Here is a 25454-nt window from a genome sequence, read left to right as displayed (position 1 = left end):
TGCTCTGCTGCTAATATGGACGCTCCATCTTGTGCATCGACCACTGGCTTCCTCCTTACTGCGGTATTTGCCTACTCCTCTAATTCTGACCCTACATCTTGTGCATCGACCACTGCTTTCTCCTGACTATGATATCAGCTTTGCAATTACTCCAAGTAGTTGCAATAAAAGACTCCGAACCAGAGCCGGACCGTTACAGAATAATCTCGCCCAAAAATGTAATCTTTTGTGACCACTTTGAGGCAACAAGTGGCTGACCTTCAAGAATTTGGTTCTACATACCAAGAAAAACTTTCTAAGTTACAAACCCTGGTACTGGATCAACAACAAGAAAAAATTGAACTGCAAAAAAAACTACTTTTGGATATGCGCAACTCAGGCTCATATTTAAATACCTATATGACTCTGCCATCAAATTTCTGTGGGGATCGTCACCATTACCAAGGATTACATTAATCAATGCTGTAAATGAAACCTGCTCCTTTAACTAATGACAGTAATTTTATTTTATTTATCATCAATATTCTGACAGATGAAGCTCTTGCATGTGGAAAAGAACATTGACCTAAATGATTTAGATAACTTTATCACTGTTATGGATCAAGTTTTTGATGACCCTAATCGTTGTGCCACAGCTGAGACCAAATTGCATAATCTTCGACAAGGACGTCACTCAGTTGCTGAATAATGATGAGCGGCAGGGGCAATATTAAAATTTCTGATATTTTGCAAATATTTTGTAGAATATTCGTCATATATTTGCGAACTCGCAAATTCGAGATTATGTTCTTGATTGCGAAAATCGTCAATGTATTATTCGCGTAATGCGTGCGAAATATCGCTGTGGAGTAGGCAACTTTTCTATTGGTTGTTCGGGATGTTGTTAAGCTGTGACAAAGCACTTCTCATTGGCCCACAAGCTAGAAGAAGGGAGGGATGATCACCTGATGTGTACTGTGTAAAAAAAATATATACACTCACCTAAAGAATTATTAGGAACACCATACTAATACGGTGTTGGACCCCCTTTTGCCTTCAGAACTGCCTTAATTCTACATGGCATTGATTCAACAAGGTGCTGATAGCATTCTTTAGAAATGTTGGCCCATATTGATAGGATAGCATCTTGCAGTTGATGGAGATTTGAGGGATGCACATCCAGGGCACGAAGCTCCCGTTCCACCACATCCCAAAGATGCTCTATTGGGTTGAGATCTGGTGACTGTGGGGGCCATTTTAGTAAAGTGAACTCATTGTCATGTTCAAGAAACCATTTTTTCAGTCTTCAACAGTCCAATTTTGGTGAGCTCGTGCAAATTGTAGCCTCTTTTTCCTATTTATAGTGGAGATGAGTGGTACCCGGTGTGGTCTTCTGCTGTTGTAGCCCATCCGCCTCAAGGTTGTGCGTGGTGTGGCTTCACAAATGCTTCGCTGCATACCTCGGTTGTAACGAGTGGTTATTTCAGTCAACGTTGCTCTTCTATCAGCTTGAATCAGTCGGCCCATTCTCCTCTGACCTCTAGCATCAACAAGGCATTTTTGCCCACAGGACTGCCGCATACTGGATGTTTTTCCCTTTTCACACCATTCTTTGTAAACCCTAGAAATGGTTGTGCATGAAAATCCCAGTAACTGAGCAGATTGTGAAATACTCAGACCGGCCCGTCTGGCACCAACAACCATGCCACGCTCAAAATTGCTTAAATCACCTTTCTTTCCCATTCTGACATAGTTTGGAGTTCAGGAGATTGTCTTGACCAGGACCACAACCCTACATGCATTGAAGCAACTGCCATGTGATTGGTTAACTAGATAATCGCATTAATGAGAAATAGAACAGGTGTTCCTAATAATTCTTTAGGTGAGTATATTCGTAATGACGTATATATATATATATATATACACTCACCTAAAGAATTATTAGGAACACCTGTTCTATTTCTCATTAATGCAATTATCTAGTCAACCAATCACATGGCAGTTGCTTCAATGCATTTAGGGGTGTGGTCCTGGTCAAGACAATCTCCTGAACTCCAAACTGAATGTCAGAATGGGAAAGAAAGGTGATTTAAGCAATTTTGAGCGTGGCATGGTTGTTAGTGCCAGACGGGCCGGTCTGAGTATTTCACAATCTGCTCAGTTACTGGGATTTTCACGCACAACCATTTCTAGGGTTTACAAAGAATGGTGTGAAAAGGGAAAAACATCCAGTATGCGGCAGTCCTGTGGGCAAAAATGCCTTGTGGATGCTAGAGGTCAGAGGAGAATGGGCCGACTGATTCAAGCTGATAGAAGAGCAACGTTGACTGAAATAACCACTCGTTACAACCGAGGTATGCAGCAAAGCATTTGTGAAGCCACAACACGCACAACCTTGAGGTGGATGGGCTACAACAGCAGAAGACCCCACCGGGTACCACTCATCTCCACTACAAATAGGAAAAAGAGGCTACAATTTGCACGAGCTCACCAAAATTGGACGGTTGAAGACTTGTCTGATGAAGACTGGTCTGAAGACTGGTCTGATGAGTCTCGATTTCTGTTGAGACATTCAAATGGTAGAGTCCGAATTTGCCGTAAACAGAATGAGAACATGTATCCATCCTCTGATGGCTACTTCCAGCAGGATAATGCACCATGTCACAAAGCTCAAATCATTTCAAATTGGTTTCTTGAACATGACAATGAGTTCACTGTACTAAAATGGCCCCCAGAGTAACCAGATCTCAACCCAATAGAGCATATTTGGGATGTGGTGGAATGGGAGCTTCGTGCCCTGGATGTGCATCCCTCAAATCTCCATCAACTGCAAGATGCTATCCTATCAATATGGGCCAACATTTCTAAAGAATGCTATCAGCACCTTGTTGAATCAATGCCATGTAGAATTAAGGCAGTTCTGAAGGCAAAAGGGGGTCCAACACCGTATTAGTATGGTGTTCCTAATAATTCTTTAGGTGAGTGTATATATTTTTTTTTACACAGTACACATCAGGTGATCATCCCTCCCTTCTTCTAGCTTGTGGGCCAATGAGAAGTGCTTTGTCACAGCTTAACAACATCCCGAACAACCAATAGAAAAGTTGCCTACTCCACAGCGATATTTCGCACGCATTACGCGAATAATACATTGACGATTTTCGCAATCAAGAACATAATCTCGAATTTGCGAGTTCGCAAATATATGACGAATATTCTACAAAATATTTGCAAAATATCAGAAATTTTAATATTGCCCCTGCCGCTCATCATTATTCAGCAACTGAGTGACGTCCTTGTCGAAGATTATGCAATTTGGTCTCAGCTGTGGCACAACGATTAGGGTCATCAAAAACTTGATCCATAACAGTGATAAAGTTATCTAAATCATTTAGGTCAATGTTCTTTTCCACATGCAAGAGCTTCATCTGTCAGAATATTGATGATAAATAAAATAAAATTACTGTCATTAGTTAAAGGAGCAGGTTTCATTTACAGCATTGATTAATGTAATCCTTGGTAATGGTGACGATCCCCACAGAAATTTGATGGCAGAGTCATATAGGTATTTAAATATGAGCCTGAGTTGCGCATATCCAAAAGTAGTTTTTTTTGCAGTTCAATTTTTTCTTGTTGTTGATCCAGTACCAGGGTTTGTAACTTAGAAAGTTTTTCTTGGTATGTAGAACCAAATTCTTGAAGGTCAGCCACTTGTTGCCTCAAAGTGGTCACAAAAGATTACATTTTTGGGCGAGATTATTCTGTAACGGTCCGGCTCTGGTTCGGAGTCTTTTATTGCAACTACTTGGAGTAATTGCAAAGCTGATATCATAGTCAGGAGAAAGCAGTGGTCGATGCACAAGATGTAGGGTCAGAATTAGAGGAGTAGGCAAATACCGCAGTAAGGAGGAAGCCAGTGGTCGATGCACAAGATGGAGCGTCCATATTAGCAGCAGAGCAGGAGAGACTAGCTTGATTACAGGCTGAGAGCACAATAATCTATCAGGGCAGGAAGTGCAAGGTTGGGCTTAAATAGGATGTTTAATCAGGGAACAGGGTGGAGCAAACCAGTGAAATGGGAACTGAAACTAGAGGCACAGGGAACTATAGGATTTAGTTCAGCACAGGAGCTGTCCAAAAGTCTAAATAGCTCAGTTGGAAGAGGTGCAGCCTAGGACCCAGGAGTCCCTGGGTTCAAGTCCTGACAGGTGGTTTTTCTGCACAAGTGACAGGAGAGGAGGAGCTAGAGGGCGATAAGGAAGACCATGGAGCTGTTCCTGACATACTGTGGAGATGGAAGAATGGAGTCCCTCTGAGTCCCTTGTGCAAATGGCCCAATGCATGCTCAGTTGCCTGTGTAATAACAGCTGAATTGTCAGAGTTTGGCAGAGGGATGACTACTGGCTCTCTACCATTTAAAACCCTTGCTTCAGCATAAACTGAACGAGACATCCTATCTAGTCAGTTGGCCTCTGCCTATGTACTCCATCACCCATCCTCATGAAGGTCTGAGTGGGAAGGGGGGCCTCTATGCTCACGTTTCAGTGCCATGGCTGCTGGAGGCGGGGGGGGGGGTAGGAGCAGTACCAGCTCTATCAGCAGCAACTAGAGTCTAGATCACTTTTCTTAACCCACCTCGTGAAGAAACAACCCACCAGCAGCAAGACATAGAGCATACTTGGACTGCACCCTGCCATCCCACATCAAAGATCCCCTGGACTACTGGGCAACCAAACTTGATTTGTGGCTGCAACTGACCGAGTTTGCCCTGAACAAGCTTTCCTGCCTGACCAGTATTGTGGCATCAAAGCGGGTGTTTAGTGCGGCAGGGGACATAGTTACCCCAAGTAGAACTCGCCTTTCCACCCAAAATGCAGAGAGACTGACCTTTTTGAATATGAATCAGGCATGGATCAGTGCTGCCATAGCCACTTGAAGTTAAGTGTTTTCTTTCCCTTTTGTATTTTGTTTGGGTTATTTTGTGTGTTGCATTTCCCTGTCATTTGTATTAACGCCTGAGGGAGACTCCTGTTCGTCCTTCCTTTTGGAGGAACAGGTTGTCTCAGTCCTGGCATTAGTACCAGGGTCCTACTGCTGACACCCTCTCCACTCTGTCAGGTTTTGTAAAAATGTATGTGTAATCAGCTGATGACGGTGTAAAAGCAGTGTGCTCTTTCACTTTACAGTAGAATCTGGGGCCATTGCATGGTTCTTTGTACTTAGCGCTAACATTGACATGTAAGGCTGAGTTCACTCTTGAGTTATTTGGTCAGTTTTGGCTCCGTAACTGATCAAATAAGTGAAGTTTTTAGTGATTCTAAGAGTGACGCCTGTCATCTGCGTGTCATTCTGACTCACAGTACTGTTTCACTACTACCGCAGAAGTTTGGAACTGAGACCGTACTTTGAAACAAAGTTCCACCAAACCTGTGGAACCCGAACATCCACCGGTCCACTCATCACTACTTCTAGCCACAGCACACTGTTACTGCTGCTGCTGTCACCTTCCCCACTTTGTCATGGGGCCACTACTTGAAAATTGGTGCACTGCACAGTTACCGTATGTACGTGGCGATAAATTGTAGCAGAGTCTATACTTCAGCAGTTTCGTACTCTCTCCCTGCAGTTTCTCTTTCAAGTCTTCACACTGAGATTGGGCCACTAAGTGGGAAAAATATAATTAGGCAAATTGGCCTGGGTATACCTGATTTATCATTTGCGTATTTCTTAGGCTATCAAACCTGATTAGTAGGATAAAGCTTTTCACTTTCCTTTACATGTACAGTTTCAAATAGTCAAGCAAAAATTTCTTGCAGCTGTTAAACTCATTGAGTCAAGATAAAGTCATTGCTACATTGGATATTCTTATTTGTGAAGCTGCTGCCCCCTCTATTATCCCTCTAATTTTCTATTTACAGAAATGAGTATGAAAAACAATAGTAAGGGCAGCATGGTGGCTCATTAAAGCCTTGTAGTGCTGGGATGCTAGTTTCAAATCTGACCAAGGACAACTTCTGCATGGAGTTTGTATGTTTTCCTCATGTTGAAATGGGGATACTTAGGTTTCTTTTAACATGCCAATGACTTACTTATAGAGAATTGAGATTGTGATGCTCCACTGGGCAAAGATAGTAATGATAATGGGGTACATTTGTAATATCCCAGAGTAGTTACTGTTCTTTCACTCCACTGCTAACTTTTATTGCTAACACCAATGTCATTCTTGTATTTATTTCCAGGTCCTTCACAAGTGTGCATTGATCTTACTATTATGCAACTGTTTTGTTCATGTAATATGCCTGGTTCACCAGCAGGTGGCAGCATATATGACACAGAGATAGAGAGAGACAGATACTTAGATAAAATTGAACTCACAATTCCATTCTCCCCCCTTTGGACAGAAGTGGGCCTATCCTGCTTCCCACCATAAGGGAGTGGTTGCAGTTCTAGTTGGTTCCGGTTTACACTCCATAGTAGAGCTGACAAGACATGACAGAGATAACAGCAAGAGGAAATTGTTCTTCAGCTGAAAGTTAAGTTATTTACTGAGTGTCAGGAGGGGAATAACAGCCTAAGGCACCCCAATCCAAGGATACCAGATCAGACCTAAAGTTCAGTAACCAGACCTAAGCAGAGTTTAGCACAACAGAGTGAAAGAAAACAGAGTTATTATGCAAGCCTGTCAGCCCAGCAAAGAAAAAGAGAAAGCGCAGTTATCAATTTTGCCTGATAGTTTATGCCAAATCCTGCTGGAACCAAGAGAAAGCCTGAATGTAAGAAAAGCCAGGAATATTGTCTGGAATCAAGTTTACCCAAGTAAAGCTGCTAAAGTTTATCAAGATCTGTGCTCAAGTTATTCTTCATCCCCTATCTTAACTATCTCCCCTTTATTTGCTTCGGAGCCTAAGCCTGGGGTCCCACTGTATCCAGGTAGGAGCACCGTGACACATTAAGGGCCGCACCACAGCACTTGGCATTCCTATACACCTAGGACACGACAGGGCCCTGGGCTGACAGCGAGTTGCACATTTACTAAGGGACATGCAACTAATTTAGATGTAAAATAATCGCATGTTCCCTTTTTTAACCAGCTGTGCGACAATATTTAGTTGCACAGCCGGTTTTATGCCATATCCAAGATTAGGCAGGACAGAGGCGGAGTGTGGGTGTGCCAGGGGCCGTGCCGGGGCCATAAGTCCAGGCTCAGAAAATTGAATAACATTTATGCCTGGAAATAGAGAAAAACTAGCGTAGTTTTTGCATGGGGTGCAAGGACAGCCACAGATGCTCCTATTTTATGATGATGTTCATGCCTTATCATAAATTATATTAATCTTAGGGGAACTAAGACCGATGTAAAAAGCAGTGAGTACAATAAATATGTCTCAATGTCTGTAAAGCATTCAAGAATAGGTCAGTGCTATATAAGTAAGCAAAATTATAATAGACAAAAAAGTGTTTATAATTTCAAAATGAGAATATTTACCATTAAGCAGTTCTTTATTTAAATTTGCTCTGTCGACTGACAGGATATACTGTAAAGGAAATAATAAAGCAATTAAAATTGTATATAAAGAACATACTAATGAAAAAAATGAAAATCAGACATCACATAGTACATTGAGAAGCTCTTTCTAATAAAGCTACAGCCAGCCCTGTAGCTCACATGAATCCAGAAATATCCCCATTCATTGCTCTGCTAGATTTATTTTCAATCTGACAGCTGAAGGGGAGTATATTTTCTGCTGCAGCCTATCATAACAATTGAAGGATGAACCTGAGAATGTGCGGCCTTCTCAATGAGCTGGACAAAGACATTAAAAATGAATAACCAGCAGGTGGCACTATACAGATATATTTAATTGAATAACTCAGTGGCTATACAAAATTTTTAATTACATGCAATTCCAAAAGTATTCAGATCCAGGTGCAGTGTTGAGCGCGAATATTCGAAAAGCAAATTTTTATTGGGAATATCGGCACTTCAAGAATTTGCGAATATTTAGAGTATAGTGCTATATATTCGTAATGACGAATATATATATTTTTTAACACAGTACACAGATCAGGTGATCATCCCTCCCTTCTTCTAGCTTGTGGGCCAATGAGAAGGCTTTGTCACAGCTTAGCAACATCCCTAGCAACTAATAGAAAAGTTGCCTACCCCACGCCGGTATTTCGTGCACATTATGCGAACAATACATTGCCGATTTTCGCAATCAAGAATATCATCTAAAATTCGCAAATTCATGAATATATGATGAATATTCTACAAAATATTGCAAATTCGAATATTGCCCTTGTCGCTCATCACTGGTGCTGGTTTAAGAACTATAGAATATTTATTTGTGGGATAACCCCATCACCACCGAAAACAATTGCACAGCTTATGAAATTATTCATATATTATTAAAAGAATAATTTAGTTTCACTTATGTTGTAAAGATAAGCATATTTAATAAAGATGTGCATCCTGTACAGTAATTTTTGCAGTAGTGACAACAATCTATTTTGAGTCAAAATAGGACACACCTAGGTTTTAGAGATAAATAATAAATAAAAAAATGACATTAAACCTCAGATCGGACCACCAATCAAACCCACAATGTTATTCAGACCTCAGATCAGACCCCCAATGTTAAAAACACCCCTAATCAGACGTCAACTCAGACTCCCAATGTTAATAAGACCTCTGATCAAATCCCAGATCAGACCTAAGATCAAGCTCCTAATTAGAGATGAGTGAATTGAAGTTGACGAAGTGGAATTCGATCTGAATGTCAGGAAAAATTTGATTTGCACCGAATCCTAATTTCCTCACGCTTTGTGGTAATGAATATTTTTTTTTCCTAAAATGGCTTCTGCACATGTTAGGACATGGAGCAAATAACTCTGGGAACGAGGGATTACCCACAATTAGAATTGAGCGAACACCTGGATGTTCGGGTTCGAGAAGTTCGGCCGAACTTCCTGGAAATGGGGACCTGAACTTTTCGGCACTAAAAAGGCTGTAAAACAGCCCAGGAAATGGCTAGAGGTCTGCAAAAGGCAGTAAAATGTAGTTAAATCCCCTGCAAACAAATGTGGATAGGGAAATGAATAAAAATAAAAATAAAATAAATAAAAATTAACCAATATCAATTGGAAAGAGGTCCCATAGCAGAGAATCAGGCTTCATGTCAGCAGAGAATCAGTCTTCATGTCATAGCAGAGAATCAGGCTTCACGTCACCCAAAACTGGAACAGTCCATTGTCAGATATTTAGGCCCCGGCACCCAGGCAGAGGAGAGAGGTCCCATAGCATAGAATCTGGCTTCATGTCAGCAGAGAATCAGTCTTCACGTCATAGCAGAGAATCAGGCTTCATGTCATAGCAGAGAATCAGGCTTCACGTCACCCACCACTGGAACAGTCCATTGTCAGATATTTAGGCCCAGGCACCCAGGCAGAGGAGAGAGGTCCCATAGCAGAGAATCTGGCTGTCACGACCGCTATCCCAGCAGCAGTCGTGTCGCACCAGACGGAGGGGAAGGGGGACCCTTATCTACGGATGGGAATAGTATGGCCACCCCTGACAACCCTAAGCTGGCACCTGTCTGCCCTGATACCCTAGACGGGGTGTGAACCCGTGCGGCGAGCAGGATGCCTAAACCTTCAGTCACCCTAACAATATCGGAAGGGACCCCGTGAAACTTCACGATGTGGTCAATAAAAACCTGAGCCAGTGTGTTAGCATTAGGCAATGCGGCAAGAGCAATAAAGTGCACCATTTTACTGAATCTGTCCACAACTACAAGAATAACAGTTTTCCCCGCTGATACTGGTAGATCCGTAATGAAATCCATTGCCTGTTGGGGATGGCTAGAGGTAAAAGACGCCCTGCCGGACGAGTATGATCTACCTTAGAACGAGCACAGGTAGCACATGCAGACACAAAATTCAACACCTCCTGGCACCACTTAGGCCACCAGAACCGACGAGACACTAATTCAGAGGTTGCCCTACTACCTGGGTGTCCTGCCAGTGTGGAGTTATGGTGTTCTTTTAGTATCTCCAGGCGTAAATTTTCTGGCACAAACAGTTTATCCGAGGGGCAGGAGGCCGGGGCGTCCCCCTGAGCTTCCAACACCCTCCCCTCTAAACCTGAGTGTAATGCAGAGACCACCACCCCCTTTTGCAAAATGGGCTCTGGTAACTCAACATCACCCCCTCCAGGAAAACTTTGAGACAATGCATCCGCCTTACTATTTTTTGCCCCCGGGCGATAGGTTATTACAAAATTAAACCTAGTAAAAAATAACGACCACCGAGCCTGTCTAGGGGTGAGACGTTTAGCAGACTCCAGATATAATACGTTTTTGTGATCAGTAATCACCGTGACGGGATGAACCGCCCCCTCCAAAAAATGACGCCACTCCTCAAAGGCCAACTTAATAGCCAAAAGTTCCCTGTTGCCAATATCATAGTTCCTTTCTGCAGTAGCCAATTTCTTCGAAAAGAAAGCACACGGATGCCATTCACCAGGGGACGGGCCCTGAGATAGTACCGCTCCCACCCCCACCTCTGATGCGTCAACCTCTACAATAAAAGGAAGCGAGACATCTGGCTGTACGAGAATAGGGGCCGAGGTGAATCTCTCCTTCAGAGATGCAAAGGCAGTTTTGGCTGCATGTGACCATTTGGAAAAATCAGATCCCTTTCGGGTCATGTCCGTCAGTGGTTTGACCACCAAGGAATAGTTCTTTATAAATTTTCTATAAAAATTGGCAAACCCCATGAAGCGTTGCAATGCCTTCAGGTTCTCAGGCAGATCCCAGTCTATAATCGCCCGGACTTTCTCTGGATCCGTGCGGAAACCTGAATCTGACAACACATACCCCAGAAATGGCAGTTCTTTTACGGCGAACACACATTTTTCTAACTTAGCAAACAATTTGTTGGCCCTTAATATCTGCAGCACTTGTCTCACATGGATCTTATGTGTATCCAGATCCGGGGAATAGACCAGGATGTCATCAAGATATATCACAACAAATCTCCCGATAAGGTGACTAAAAATATCGTTGACAAAATGTTGGAATACCGCAGGCGCATTAGTAAGACCAAATGGCATGACCAGATTTTCATAATGCCCTTCCGGAGTATTAAAAGCCGTCTTCCACTCATCCCCCTCTTTGATGCGAACCAGGTTATAGGCTCCTCTGAGATCCATTTTGGAGAACCATTTGGCACCAGAAACCTGATTAAAGAGGTCGGGAATGAGAGGAAGAGGATAGGGATCTCGGATAGTTATCCGGTTTAATTCCCGGAAATCCAGGCAAGGACGTAGGCCCCCATCTTTCTTTTTAACGAAAAAGAACCCTGCAGCCACAGGTGAAGAAGAGGGTCTGATGTGTCCCTTAGCCAAACTCTCCGAAATATAATCTTTCATAGCCTTCCTCTCCGGGCCGGAAAGATTGTATAACCGGGTTTTAGGTAGTTTTGCCCCAGGTAATAGATTAATCGGGCAATCATATGGACGATGAGGTGGTAACCCCTGACAACCCTTCTCAGAGAACACATCCATAAAATCTGACAGAAAGGCAGGTAAAGATGTTACAGAGAGTGTAGAGCATCTACTACTCAAGCAGTTGTCCTTACAATGTTCACTCCACTCCACAATCTCCCCGGCCTGCCAATCCACCACTGGATTGTGAGTCACCAGCCAGGGAAGCCCCAATACCATAGGAGCCGGAAGACCGTCCAGGACATAACAAGAGATATGCTCTTTATGGAGGTCCCCTACCTGCAGATGGATATTATGGATGATCTGAGTTAACTCAGTAAGAGGGGAGGAGTCGATGGCAAAAACAGGAATAGTTCTGCGTATCGGTTCCGGAGTAAAACCCAGAGCCTGAGCAAACCGTGAATCCACCAAGTTGACCCCCGCCCCACTGTCCAAAAAGACGGAACAGATCTCAGTCTTATTGCCCGCCTCAACGGTAGCGGACAACAAAAACTGAGACATGCGTATGGAGGAAACAAATACGCCCAGACTGTTATCCTCCGCACAATCTGGGGACTCTAGTTTTTCTGGCGGCTCCTTTGTTTGTAGTCTCTTGGGTTCTGAGGGACAAACCTTTACAAAATGACCCCTCCCCCCACAACGAAAACAAACCTCTGACCTACGGCGGAACTTAGGAGGATTCACCCGTCTAGTGGCGCCCCCTATTTGCATTGGTTCGACTGGATCATAACAAACCGATCCCTGCCCTATAGAGGCCTCCGTAAAATTTAATAGTCTCTCCCTGAGTTGTCTGTCGATTCTTATGGACAGAGACATAGCAGCCTCCAGAGACCCAGGGACCTCGTATACCGCCAGCGCGTCTTTTAATTTTTCAGACAACCCCTGGCAGAACTGACTCCTAAGGGCCGAGTCGTTCCATAACGTATCAGTAGCCCACCTACGGAATTCGGAACAATATAGTTCAGCAGACCGGTTCTCTTGCCAAAGTCTACGTAGCTTAGACTCAGCCAGTGAGACCCTGTCCGGGTCATCATATACGAGACCCAGGGCTTCAAAAAACTCCTCCACTGATCGTAAGGCCAGAGAGTCTGATGGTAGGGAGAAAGCCCAAGCCTGCGGATCTCCTTGCAGGAGAGAAATTACAATGCCCACCCGTTGTTCCTCACCGCCGGAGGATCTAGGGCGTAACCTGAAGAACAATTTTCAAGCTTCTCTGAAGGTTACAAATTGGTCTCTCCCTCCTGAGAACCTATCAGGTAAAGCCACTTTTGGCTCAGGAGTACCTTGGTTTCCCGTAGCAACGGTGGAACCCAAGGATGGCTGCTGCTGCTGCAGCACTGTTGCTTTTAATCCTGCCACTTTAAGGGATAATCCCTGTAATTGTTTCGCCAAAACCGTAACCGGATGCATAGTGGAACAGAAAAATCCAAAGCAAAACAGCAAGCAAAAAAAAAAAAGTAACTTTTTTTTTTTTTTTTTAAAGGCCAGATATACTGTCACGACCGCTATCCCAGCAGCAGTCGTGTCGCACCAGACGGAGGGGAAGGGGGACCCTTATCTACGGATGGGAATAGTATAGCCACCCCTGACAACCCTAAGCTGGCACCTGTCTGTCCTGATACCCTAGACGGGGTGTGAACCCGTGCGGCGAGCAGGATGCCTAAACCCTCATTAACCCTAACAAGCCTAGAGTGGGGAAAGGCCGATGGGAGCACTAGTCACCATCACTCATGTCTAGGAGAACAGCTGGGGAAGACAGCAACAAACAAACTATAGCAGAGATAGACTTATCCAGTCACGAGCAGAGAAGGCGATCCCAATCACGACAGTCCACGCCGGACAAGAGCTCCACAGCAACACCATCAAACGATCTCCTTCAAAGGTCAGAATAGAACTGGAAGTAAGGACTATATCTGGCAATGACTGCAAGTGAAACTGAAACTAATATAGTAGCTGGGAGTGGCAGACAGGACTCACCTGAGAAGGATGCCTACAAACTCCCAGTCAGGACAAAAAGGTTCACAAGGCAAAACCCGGATGACATACCCTGAACCATGGAGCAAACTCACAAGCTATCGCGAGTAGCAAGTCGCTGCGACCTTCTCCTCCCAGACCTGTCTGGATCAGTCACAGTCGTGACACTGGCTTCATGTCAGCAGAGAATCAGTCTTCATGTCATAGCAGAGAATCAGGCTTCACGTCACCTACCACTGGAACAGTCCATTGTCAGATATTTAGGCCCAAGCACCCAGGCAGAGGAGAGAGGTCCCATAGCAGAGATTCAGGCTTCATGTCAGCAGAGAATCAGTCTTCATGTCATAGCAGAGAATCATGCTTCACGTCACCCAACATTGGAACAGTCCATTGTCATATAATTTAGGCCCCGGCACCCAGACAGAGGAGAGAGGTCCCATAACATAGAATCTGGCTTCATGTCAGCAGAGAATCAGTCTTCATGTCATAGCAGAGAATCAGGCTTCATGTCACCCACCACTGGAACAGGCCACTGTCAGATATTTTTAGGCCCCGGCACCCAGACAGAGGAGAGAGGTCCCATAACATAGAATCTGGCTTCATGTCAGCAGAGAATCAGTCTTCATGTCATAGCAGAGAATCATGCTTCACGTCACCCAACATTGGAACAGTCCATTGTCATATAATTTAGGCCCCGGCACCCAGACAGAGGAGAGAGGTCCCATAACATAGAATCTGGCTTCATGTCAGCAGAGAATCAGTCTTCATGTCATAGCAGAGAATCAGGCTTCATGTCACCCACCACTGGAACAGGCCACTGTCAGATATTTTTAGGCCCCGACACCCAGACAGAGGAGAGAGGTCCCATAACAGAGATTCAGGCTTCATGTCAGCAGAGAATTAGTCTTCATGTCATAGCAGAGAATCAGGCTTCATGTCACCCACCACTGGAACAGGCCACTGTCAGATATTTTTAGGCCCCGGCACCCAGACAGAGGAGAGAGGTCCCATAACATAGAATCTGGCTTCATGTCAGTAGAGAATCAGTCTTCATGTCATAGCAGAGAATCATGCTTCACGTCACCCAACATTGGAACAGTCCATTGTCATATAATTTAGGCCCCGGCACTAAGACAGAGGAGAGAGGTCCCATAACATAGAATCTGGCTTCATGTCAGCGACTCAGCAGAGAATCAGTCTTCATGTCATAGCAGAGAATCAGGCTTCATGTCACCCACCACTGGAACAGGCCACTGTCAGATATTTTTAGGCCCCGACACCCAGACAGAGGAGAGAGGTCCCATAACAGAGATTCAGGCTTCATGTCAGTAGAGAATTAGTCTTCATGTCATAGCAGAGAATCAGGCTTCATGTCACCCACCACTGGAACAGGCCACTGTCAGATATTACTAGGCCCCGGCACCCAGACAGAGGAGAGAGGTCCCATAAAAGAGATTCAGGCTTCATGTCAGCAGAAAATCAGTCTTCATGTCATAGCAGAGAATCAGGCTTCACGTCACCCACCACTGGAACAGTCCATTGTCACATATTTAGGCCCAGGCACCCAGGCAGAGGAGAGAGGTCCCATAGCAGAGAGTCTGGCTTTATGTCACCCACCACTGGAACAGGCCACTGTCAGATATTTTTAGGCCCCGACACCCAGACAGAGGAGAGAGGTCCCATAACAGAGATTCAGGCTTCATGTCAGTAGAGAATTAGTCTTCATGTCATAGCAGAGAATCAGGCTTCATGTCACCCACCACTGGAACAGGTTACTGTCAAATATTTTTAGGCCCCGGCACCCAGACAGAGGAGAGAGGTCCCATAACAGAGATTCAGGCTTCATGTCAGCAGAGAATCAATCTTCATGTCATAGCAGAGAATCAGGCTTCATGTCACCCACCACTGGAACAGGTTACTGTCAGATATTTTTAGGCCCCGGCACGCAGACAGAGGAGAGAGGTCCCATAACAGAGATTCAGGCTTCATGTCAGCAGAGAATCAATCTTCATGTCATAGCAGAGAATCAGGCTTCATGTCACCCACCACTTGAACAGGTTACTGTCAGATATTTTTAGGCCCCGGCACCCAGACAGAGGAGAGAGGTCCCATAACAGAGATTCAGGCTTCATGTCAGCAGAGAATCAATCTTCATGTCATAGCAGAGAATCAGGCTTCATGTCACCCACCACTGGAACAGGCCGCTGTCAGATATTTTTAGGCCCCGGCACCCAGACAGAGGAGAGAGGTCCCATAACAGAGATTCAGGCTTCATGTCAGCAGAGAATCAGTCTTCATGTCATAGCAGAGAATCAGGCTTCACGTCACCCACAACTGGAACAGTCCATTGTCACATATTTAGGCCCAGGCACCCAGGCAGAGGAGAGAGGTCCCATAGCAGAGAATCTGGCTTTATGTCAGCAGAGAATCAGTCTTCATGTCATAGCAGAGAATCAGGCTTCATGTCACCCACCACTGGAACAGGTTACTGTCAGATATTTTTAGGCCCCGACACCCAGACAAAGGAGAGAGGTCCCATAACAGAGATTCAGGCTTCATGTCAGCAGAGAATCAGTCTTCATGTCATAGCAGAGAATCAGGCTTCATGTCACCCATCACTGGAACAGGCCACTGTCAGATATTTTTAGGCCCCAGCACCCAGACAGAGGAGAGAGGTCCCATAACAGAGATTCAGGCTTCATGTCAGCAGAGAATCAGTCTTCATGTCATAGCAGAGAATCAGGCTTCACGTCACCCACCACTGGAACAGTCCATTGTCACATATTTAGGCCCAGGCACCCAGGCAGAGGAGAGAGGTCCCATAGCAGAGAATCTGGCTTCATGTCAGCAGAGAATCAGTCTTCATGTCATAGCAGAGAGTCAGGCTTCATGTCACCGACCACTGGAACAGGCCACTGTCAGATATTTTTAGGCCCCGGCACCCAGACAGAGGAGAGGTTCATTCAACTTTGGGTTGCCCCGCAATATAATGGTAAAATGAAAATAAAAATAGGATTGAATGAGGAAGTGCCCTGGAGTACAATAATATATGGTTAAGGGGAGATAGTTAATGTCTAATCTGCACAAGGGATGGACAGGTCCTGTGGGATCCATGCCTGGTTCATTTTTATGAACGTCAGCTTGTCCACATTGGCTGTAGACAGGCGGCTGCGTTTGTCTGTAATGACGCCCCCTGCCGTGCTGAATACATATTCAGACAAAACGCTGGCCATCGGGCAGGCCAGCACCTCCAAGGCATAAACGGCTAGCTCTGGCCACGTGGACAATTTGGAGACCCAGAAGTTGAATGGGGCCGAACCATCAGTCAGTACGTGGATGGGTGTGCACTTGTACTGTTCCACTATGTTAGTGAAATGTTGCCTCCTGCTAACATGTTCCGTATCAGGTGGTGGTGCAGTTAGCTGTGGCATGGGGACAAAACTTTTCCACATCTCTGCCATGCTAACCCTGCCCTCAGAGGAGCTGGCCATGACACAGCTGCATTGGCGACCTCTTGCTCCTCCTCTGCCTTCGCCTTGGGCTTCCACTTGTTCCCTTGTGACATTTGGGAATGCTCTCAGTAGCGCGTCTACCAATGTGCGCTTGTACTCGCGCATCTTCCTATCACGCTCCAGTGCAGGAAGTAAGGTGGAAACATTGTCTTTGTACCGTGGATCCAGCAGGGTGGCAACCCAGTACTCCGCACACGTTTAAAATGTGGGCAACTCTGCTGTCGTTGCGCAGGCACTGCAGCATGTAGTCGCTCATGTGTGCCAGGCTGCCCAGAGGTAAGGACAATCTGTCCTCTGTGGGAGGCGTATCATCATCGTCCTGCGTTTCCCCCCAGCCACGCACCAGTGATGGACCGGAGCTGCGTTGGGTGCCACCCCGCTGTGAACATGCTTCATCCTCCTCCACCTCCTCCTCATCCTCGTCCTCCAGTAGTGGGCCCTGTCTGGCCACATTTGTACCTGGCCTCTGCTGTTGCAAAAAACCTCCCTCTGAGTCACTTCGAAGAGACTGGCCTGAAAGTGCTAAAAATGACCCCTCTTCCTCCTCCTCCTCCTCCTCCTGGGCCACCTCCTCTTCCATCATCGCCCTAAGTGTTTTCTCAAGGAGACATAGAAGTGGTATTGTAACGCTGATAATGGCGTCATCGCCACTGGCCATGTTGGTGGAGTACTCGAAACAGCGCAACAGGGCACACAGGTCTCGCATGGAGGCCCAGTCATTGGTGGTGAAGTGGTGCTGTTCCGCAGTGCGACTGACCCGTGCGTGCTGCAGCTGAAACTCCACTATGGCCTGCTGCTGCTTGCACAGTCTGTCCAGCATGTGCAAGGTGGAGTTCCACCTAGTGGGCACGTCGCATATGAGGCGGTGAGCGGGAAGACCGAAGTTACGCTGTAGCGCAGACAGGCGAGCAGCGGCAGGATGTGAACGCCGGAAGCGCGAACAGACGGCCCGCACTTTATGCAGCAGCTCTGACATGTCGGGGTAGTTGCGAATGAACTTCTGCACCACCAAATTCTGCACATGCGCCAGGCTCTCCGCCTGGGGTCCAGCCGCCACTACATTTACACAGTGTGCAGTTAGGGAGATATAGCGTCCTTGGCCGTGCTTACGGGTCCACAAATCTGTGGTTAGGTGGACCTTGCCACAGATGGCGTTGCGCAGTGCACACTTGATTTTATCGGATACTTGGTTGTGCAGGGAAGGCACGGCTCTCTTGGAGAAGTAGTGCCGGGTGGGAACAACATACTGTGGGACAGCAAGCGACATGAGCTGTTTGAAGCTGTCTGTGTCCACCAGCCTAAATGACAGCATTTCATAGGCCAGTAGTTTAGAAATGCTGGCATTCAGGGCCAGGGATCGAGGGTGGCTAGGTGGTAATTTACACTTTCTCCCATATGTTTGTGAGATGGAGAGCTGAACGCTGCCGTGTGACATGGTTGAGATGCTTGGTGACGCAGGTGGTGGTGTTGGTGGTACATCCCATGTTTGCTGGGCGGCAGGTGCCAACGTTCCTCCAGAGGCGGAGTAAGAGGCCGAGGCGGCGACAGCAGCAGAAGAGGCCGAGGCGGCAGCAGCAGAAGAGGTAGCAGGGGGAGCCTGAGTGACTTCCTTGTTTTTAAGGTGTTTACTCCACTGCAGTTCATGCTTTGCATGCAGGTGCCTGGTCATGCAGGTTGTGCTAAAGTTCAGAACGTTAATGCCTCGCTTCAGGCTCTGATGGCACAGCATGCAAACCACTCGGGTCTTGTCGTCAGCACATTGTTTGAAGAAGTGCCATGCCAGGGAACTCCTTGAAGCTGCCTTTGGGGTGCTCGGTCCCAGATGGCGGCGGTCAGTAGCAGGCGGAGTCTCTTGGCGGCGGGTGTTCTGCTTTTGCCCACTGCTCCCTCTTTTGCTACGCTGTTGGCTCGGTCTCACCACTGCCTCTTCCTCCGAACTGTGAAAGTCAGTGGCACGACCTTCATTCCATGTGGGGTCTAGGACCTCATCGTCCCCTGCATCGTCTTCCACCCAGTCTTGACCCCTGACCTCCTGTTCAGTCTGCACACTGCAGAAAGACGCAGCAGTTGGCACCTGTGTTTCGTCATCATCAGAGACATGCTGAGGTGGTATTCCCATGTCCTCATCATCAGGAAACATAAGTGGTTGTGCATTAGTGCATTCTATCTCTTCCACCCCTGGGGAAGGGCTAGGTGGATGCCCTTGGGAAACCCTGCCAGCAGAGTCTTCAAACAGCATAAGAGACTGCTGCATAACTTGAGGCTCAGACAGTTTCCCTGATATGCATGGGGGTGATGTGACAGACTGATGGGCTTGGTTTTCATGCGCCATCTGTGCGCTTTCTGCAGAAGACTGGGTGGGAGATAATGTGAACGTGCTGGATCCACTGTCGGCCACCCAATTGACTAATGCTTGTACCTGCTCAGGCCTTACCATCCTTAGAACGGCATTGGGCCCCACAAAATATCGCTGTAAATTCTTCTCGCTACTGGGACCTGAGGTAGTTGGTTCACTAGGACGTGTGGCTGTGGCAGAACGGCCACGTCCTCTCCCAGCACCAGAGGGTCCACTAACACCACCACGACCATGTCCGCGTCCGCGTCACTTACTAGATGTTTTCCTCATTGTTACCGTTCACCACAATAAGAAAAATATTATTTGGCCCAATGTATTGAATTCAAATTCAGGCCTTTTTTTACAGACACCTTACACTATCTGGCTATCTATTTAGGTACCATATTACATTAATACAGGCATAGCAGTAATGACAGATTTAGCTGAATATAAATTTGAGGCCTATTATTTAGGCGCTGGGTGACAGGTATACGTTTACGGACAGAATTAGACTTGGATCTGCACAGTAGCGTGTGTGTGAAGTTATTGAGAATTACCCTATCAGCACCTTGAATCTAATATACCCTTTTAGGGATAGATTTAAAGTAGGCCTGATACAGCAGAAACCACTAATTTAGAGAATTGCAAAATTGGGAATTGTATTTCAACCCAGAACAAAAACTGTGCTTTGACGGACACTAAATAACTTGACCAGCTAAAGCAATAATGACAGATTTGGATGAATATAAATTTGAGGCCTATTTTTTAGGTGCTGGGTGACAGGTATACGTTTACACACTGAATTAGACTTGGAATTGCACTGTAGCGTGTGTGTGAAGTTATTGAGAATAACCCTATCTGCACCTTGAATCTTATATACCCTTTTAGGGATAGATTTAAAGTAGGCCTGATACAGCAGAAACCACTAATTTAGAGAATTGCAAAATTGGGAATTGTATTTCAACCCAGAACAAAAACTGTGCTTTGACGGACACTAAATAACTTGACCAGCTAAAGCAATAATGACAGATTTGGATGAATATAAATTTGAGGCCTATTTTTTAGGCGCTGGGTGACAGGTATACGTTTACACACAGAATTAGACTTGGAATTGAACAGTAGCGTGTGTGTGAAGTTATTGAGAATAACCCTATCTGCACCTTGAATCTTATATACCCTTTTAGGGATAGATTTAAAGTAGGCCTGATACAGCAGAAACCACTAATTTAGAGAATTGCAAAATTGGGAATTGTATTTCAACCCAGAACAAAAACTGTGCTTTGACGGACACTAAATAACTTGACCAGCTAAAGCAATAATGACAGATTTGGATGAATATAAATTTGAGGCCTATTTTTTAGGCGCTGGGTGACAGGTATACGTTTACACACAGAATTAGACTTGGAATTGAACAGTAGCGTGTGTGTGAAGTTATTGAGAATAACCCTATCTGCACCTTGAATCTTATATACCCTTTTAGGGATAGATTTAAAGTAGGCCTGATACAGCAGAAACCACTATTTTAAAGAATTGCAAAATTGGGAATTGTATTTCAACCCAGAACAAAAACTGTGCTTTGACGGACACTAAATAACTTGACCAGCTAAAGCAATAATGACAGATTTGGATGAATATAAATTTGAGGCCTATTTTTTAGGCGCTGGGTGACAGGTATACGTTTACACACAGAATTAGACTTGGAATTGCACTGTAGCGTGTGTGTGAAGTTATTGAGAATAACCCTATCTGCACCTTGAATCTTATATACCCTTTTAGGGATAGATTTAAAGTAGGCCTGATACAGCAGAAACCACTAATTTAGAGAATTGCAAAATTGGGAATTGTATTTCAACCCAGAACAAAAACTGTGCTTTGATGGACACTAAATAACTTGACCAGCTAAAGCAATAATGACAGATTTGGATTAATATAAATTTGAGGCCTATTTTTTAGGCGCTGGGTGACAGGTATACGTTTACACACAGAATTAGACTTGGAATTGCACTGTAGCGTGTGTGTGAAGTTATTGAGAATAACCCTATCTGCACCTTGAATCTTATATACCCTTTTAGGGATAGATTCAAAGTAGGCCTGATACAGCAGAAACCACTAATTTAGAGAATTGCAAAATTGGGAATTGTATTTCAACCCAGAACAAAAACTGTGCTTTGACGGACACTAAATAACTTGACCAGCTAAAGCAATAATGACAGATTTGGATGAATATAAATTTGAGGCCTATTTTTTAGGCGCTGGGTGACAGGTATACGTTTACACACAGAATTAGACATGGAATTGAACAGTAGCGTGTGTGTGAAGTTATTGAGAATAACCCTATCTGCACCTTGAATCTTATATACCCTTTTAGGGATAGATTTAAAGTAGGCCTGATACAGCAGAAACCACTAATTTAGAGAATTGCAAAATTGGGAATTGTATTTCAACCCAGAACAAAAACTGTGCTTTGACGGACACTAAATAACTTGACCAGCTAAAGCAATAATGACAGATTTGGATGAATATAAATTTGAGGCCTATTTTTTAGGCGCTGGGTGACAGGTATACGTTTACACACAGAATTAGACTTGGAATTGCACAGTAGCGTGTGTGTGAAGTTATTGAGAATAACTTGGTGACAGGCTCAGCTTGACCCTGATGTAGGATATAGCCAACAAATAACCACACTATTGATGGTTAAATGCACTTGATGACAGCTTGACCCTGATGTAGGATATAGCCAAAAAATAACCACACTATTGATGGTTAAATGCACTTGGTGACAGGCTTAGCTTGCCCCTGATGTAGTATATGGCCAAAAAATAACCACACTATTGATGGTTAAATGCACTTGGTGACATGCTCAGCTTGCCCCTGATGTAATATATGGCCAAAAAATAACCACTCTGTTGATGGTTAAATGCACTTGATGACAGCTTGACCCTGATGTAGGATATAGCCAAAAAATAACCACACTATTGATGGTTAAATGCACTTGGTGAAAGGCTCAGCTTGCCCCTGATGTAGTATATGGCCAAAAAATAACCACACTATTGATGGTTAAATGCACTTGTGACAGGCTCAGCTTGCCCCTGATGTAGTATATGGCCAAAAAATAACCACACTATTGATGGTTAAATGCACTTGATGACAGCTTGACCCTGATGTAGGATATAGCCAAAAAATAACCACACTATTGATGGTTAAATGCACTTGTGACAGGCTCAGCTTGCCCCTGATGTAGTATATGGCCAAAAAACAGCCACACTATTGATGGTTAAATGCACTTGGTGACAGGCTCAGCTTGCCCCTGATGTAGTATATGGCCAAAAAATAACCACACTATTGATGGTTAAATGCACTTGGTGACAGGCTCAGCTTCACCCTGATGTAGGATATAGCCAAAAAATAACCACACTATTGATGGTTAAATGCACTTGGTGGCAGCTTGTGCTGGCGCACCACAAGACACAAAATGGCCACCGATCAACCCAGAAAAAAGTGACTGAAAAACGCTCTGGGCAGCCTAAAAACAGTGAGCAATTGAAAAGCAGCAGTTCAATGATCCACAGCTGTAGATCGATCACTGAATGAAGTCTTTTGGAGGAGTTAATCACTGCCTAATATCGCCCTAACGTCGCAGCTGCAACCTCTCCCTACACTTGTAACAGCAGAGTGACGTGCAGCGCTACGTGACCCAAGCTTATATAGAGGCTGGGTCACATGCTGCACTGGCCAATCACAGCCATGCCAATAGTAGGCATGGCTGTGACGGCCTCTTGGGGCAAGTAGTATGATGTTTGTTGATTAGCTGCTTTGCAGCCGTTCAAAAAGCGCCAAGAAAGCGCCGAACACCGAACCCGAACCCAGACTTTTACGAAAATGTTCGGGTCCGTGTCATGGACACCCCAAAATTCGGTACGAACCCGAACTATACAGTTCGGGTTCGCTCATCCCTACCCACAATGCATGCAATCCAATCAGCAGCCAGCCAGCCAGCTTCTGTGATGTCACAGCCCTATAAATACTATCAGCCATTTTGCATTCTGCCATTTTTCATTGTACTTAGCGCAGGGAGAGACCTCAGCAGGCACTAGGGACAGTGTTAGAAAATAATAGGGGGTTGAGTCAGCACAACCTGCCTGTAGGTGCAGATCACTATGGCGAAATACATATACAAACGGAAAATGCAAATGTGATCGCACACTACATCCAGCACTCTGCCCTCCATGCTGGATGAGACATTGGTTTATATTTTGGCCAAAGCATAGTAAGCCACTCACCGCGTCAAGGCCGTCTCAATTGAGTGGTCCCTAACTCTTGTTCCTACCTGTTTATGGGCCATGACAGCCACATAAAATCCAGGGAATGCAGGTCAGCATGCAAGCCAAGTACACTTTGCTTGTAACCCCGTCCGGTGCCATTACAGCTTTCATCGGATCCAGGGATGCAAGTACCAACATGCATGCTGAACCCACCATATACTTCTCCTGGAGCCAGATGGCTAATGGTAGGTTCTATATAAGCAGACTCAGTTTTATACTGACTTTAAAACCAGCCTCCAGGACAGATTAACTGGTCAGGTGTGCAATGACTCCAAGGAGATCGCCACGCCTCCAATATATACTACAAAGAAAAAAATAGGGGGTTGAGTCAGCACAACCTGCCTGTAGGTGCAGATCACTATGGCGAAATACATATACAAACGGAAAATGCAAATGTGATCGCACACTACATCCAGCACTCTGCCCTCCATGCTGGATGAGACATTGGTTTATATTTTGGCCAAAGCATAGTAAGCCACTCACCGCGTCAAGGCCGTCTCAATTGAGTGGTCCCTAACTCTTGTTCCTACCTGTTTATGGGCCATGACAGCCACATAAAATCCAGGGAATGCAGGTCAGCATGCAAGCCAAGTACACTTTGCTTGTAACCCCGTCCGGTGCCATTACAGCTTTCATCGGATCCAGGGATGCAAGTACCAACATGCATGCTGAACCCACCATATACTTCTCCTGGAGCCAGATGGCTAATGGTAGGTTCTATATAAGCAGACTCAGTTTTATACTGACTTTAAAACCAGCCTCCAGGACAGATTAACTGGTCAGGTGTGCAATGACTCCAAGGAGATCGCCACGCCTCCAATATATACTACAAAGAAAAAAATAGGGGGTTGAGTCAGCACAACCTGCCTGTAGGTGCAGATCACTATGGCGAAATACATATACAAACGGAAAATGCAAATGTGATCGCACACTACATCCAGCACTCTGCCCTCCATGCTGGATGAGACATTGGTTTATATTTTGGCCAAAGCATAGTAAGCCACTCACCGCGTCAAGGCCGTCTCAATTGAGTGGTCCCTAACTCTTGTTCCTACCTGTTTATGGGCCATGACAGCCACATAAAATTGTTGAGCGAACACCTGGATGTTCGGGTTCGAGAAGTTCGGACGAACTTCCTGGAAATGTTCGGGTTCGGGATCCAAACTCGACCCGAACTTCGCCCAGAACCCGAACCCCATTGAAGTCAATGGGGACCCGAACTTTTCGGCACTAAAAAGGCTGTAAAATAGCCCAGGAAAGGGCTAGAGGGCTGCAAAAGGCAGCAAAATGTAGGTAAATCCCCTGCAAACAAATGTGGATAGGGAAATGAATTAAAATAAAAATAAAATAAATTAAAATTAACCAATATCAATTGGAGAGAGGTCTCATGGCAGAGAATCAGGCTTCATGTCATAGTAGAGAATCAGGCTTCACGTCACCCACCACTGGAACAGGCCATTGTCAGATATTTAGGCCCCGACACCCAGACAGAGGAAAGAGGTCCCATAGCAGAGAATCAGGCTTCATGTCATAGCAGAGAATCAGGCTTCAAGTCATAGCAGAGAATCAGGCTTCATGTCATAGCAGGGAATCAGGCTACACGTCACCCACCACTGGAGCAGGCCATTGTCAGATATTTAGGCCCCGACACCCAGACAGAGGAGAGAGGTCCCATAGCAGAGAATCAGGCTTCATGTCATAGCAGAGAATCAGGCTTCAAGTCATAGCAGAGAATCAGGCTTCATGTCATAGCAGAGAATCAGGCTTCACGTCACCCACCACTGGAACAGGCCATTGTCAGATATTTAGGCCCCGGCACCCAGTCA

At 45.2% G+C, this 25454-nt stretch overlaps 1 protein-coding gene across 1 annotated transcript in view; it reads right to left on the bottom strand.

The window, feature by feature from the left end:
- The window catches only part of KMO (kynurenine 3-monooxygenase), a 1955166-nt gene that overhangs the window by 1419232 nt on the left and 510480 nt on the right, over positions 1 to 25454 (bottom strand). The window contains exon 5 of the mRNA XM_040429299.1: positions 7466 to 7514. Coding sequence (XP_040285233.1) covers positions 7466 to 7514 — 49 coding nt within the window. The remainder of the gene's footprint in view (positions 1 to 7465; positions 7515 to 25454) is intronic.

The sequence above is a fragment of the Bufo bufo genome, chromosome 4 (assembly GCF_905171765.1).
Source record: "Bufo bufo chromosome 4, aBufBuf1.1, whole genome shotgun sequence".
NCBI classification, from domain to species: Eukaryota; Metazoa; Chordata; class Amphibia; order Anura; family Bufonidae; genus Bufo; species Bufo bufo.
Note: the sequence above shows the minus strand (reverse complement) of the source record. Positions and strands in the feature narration are given on the sequence as shown.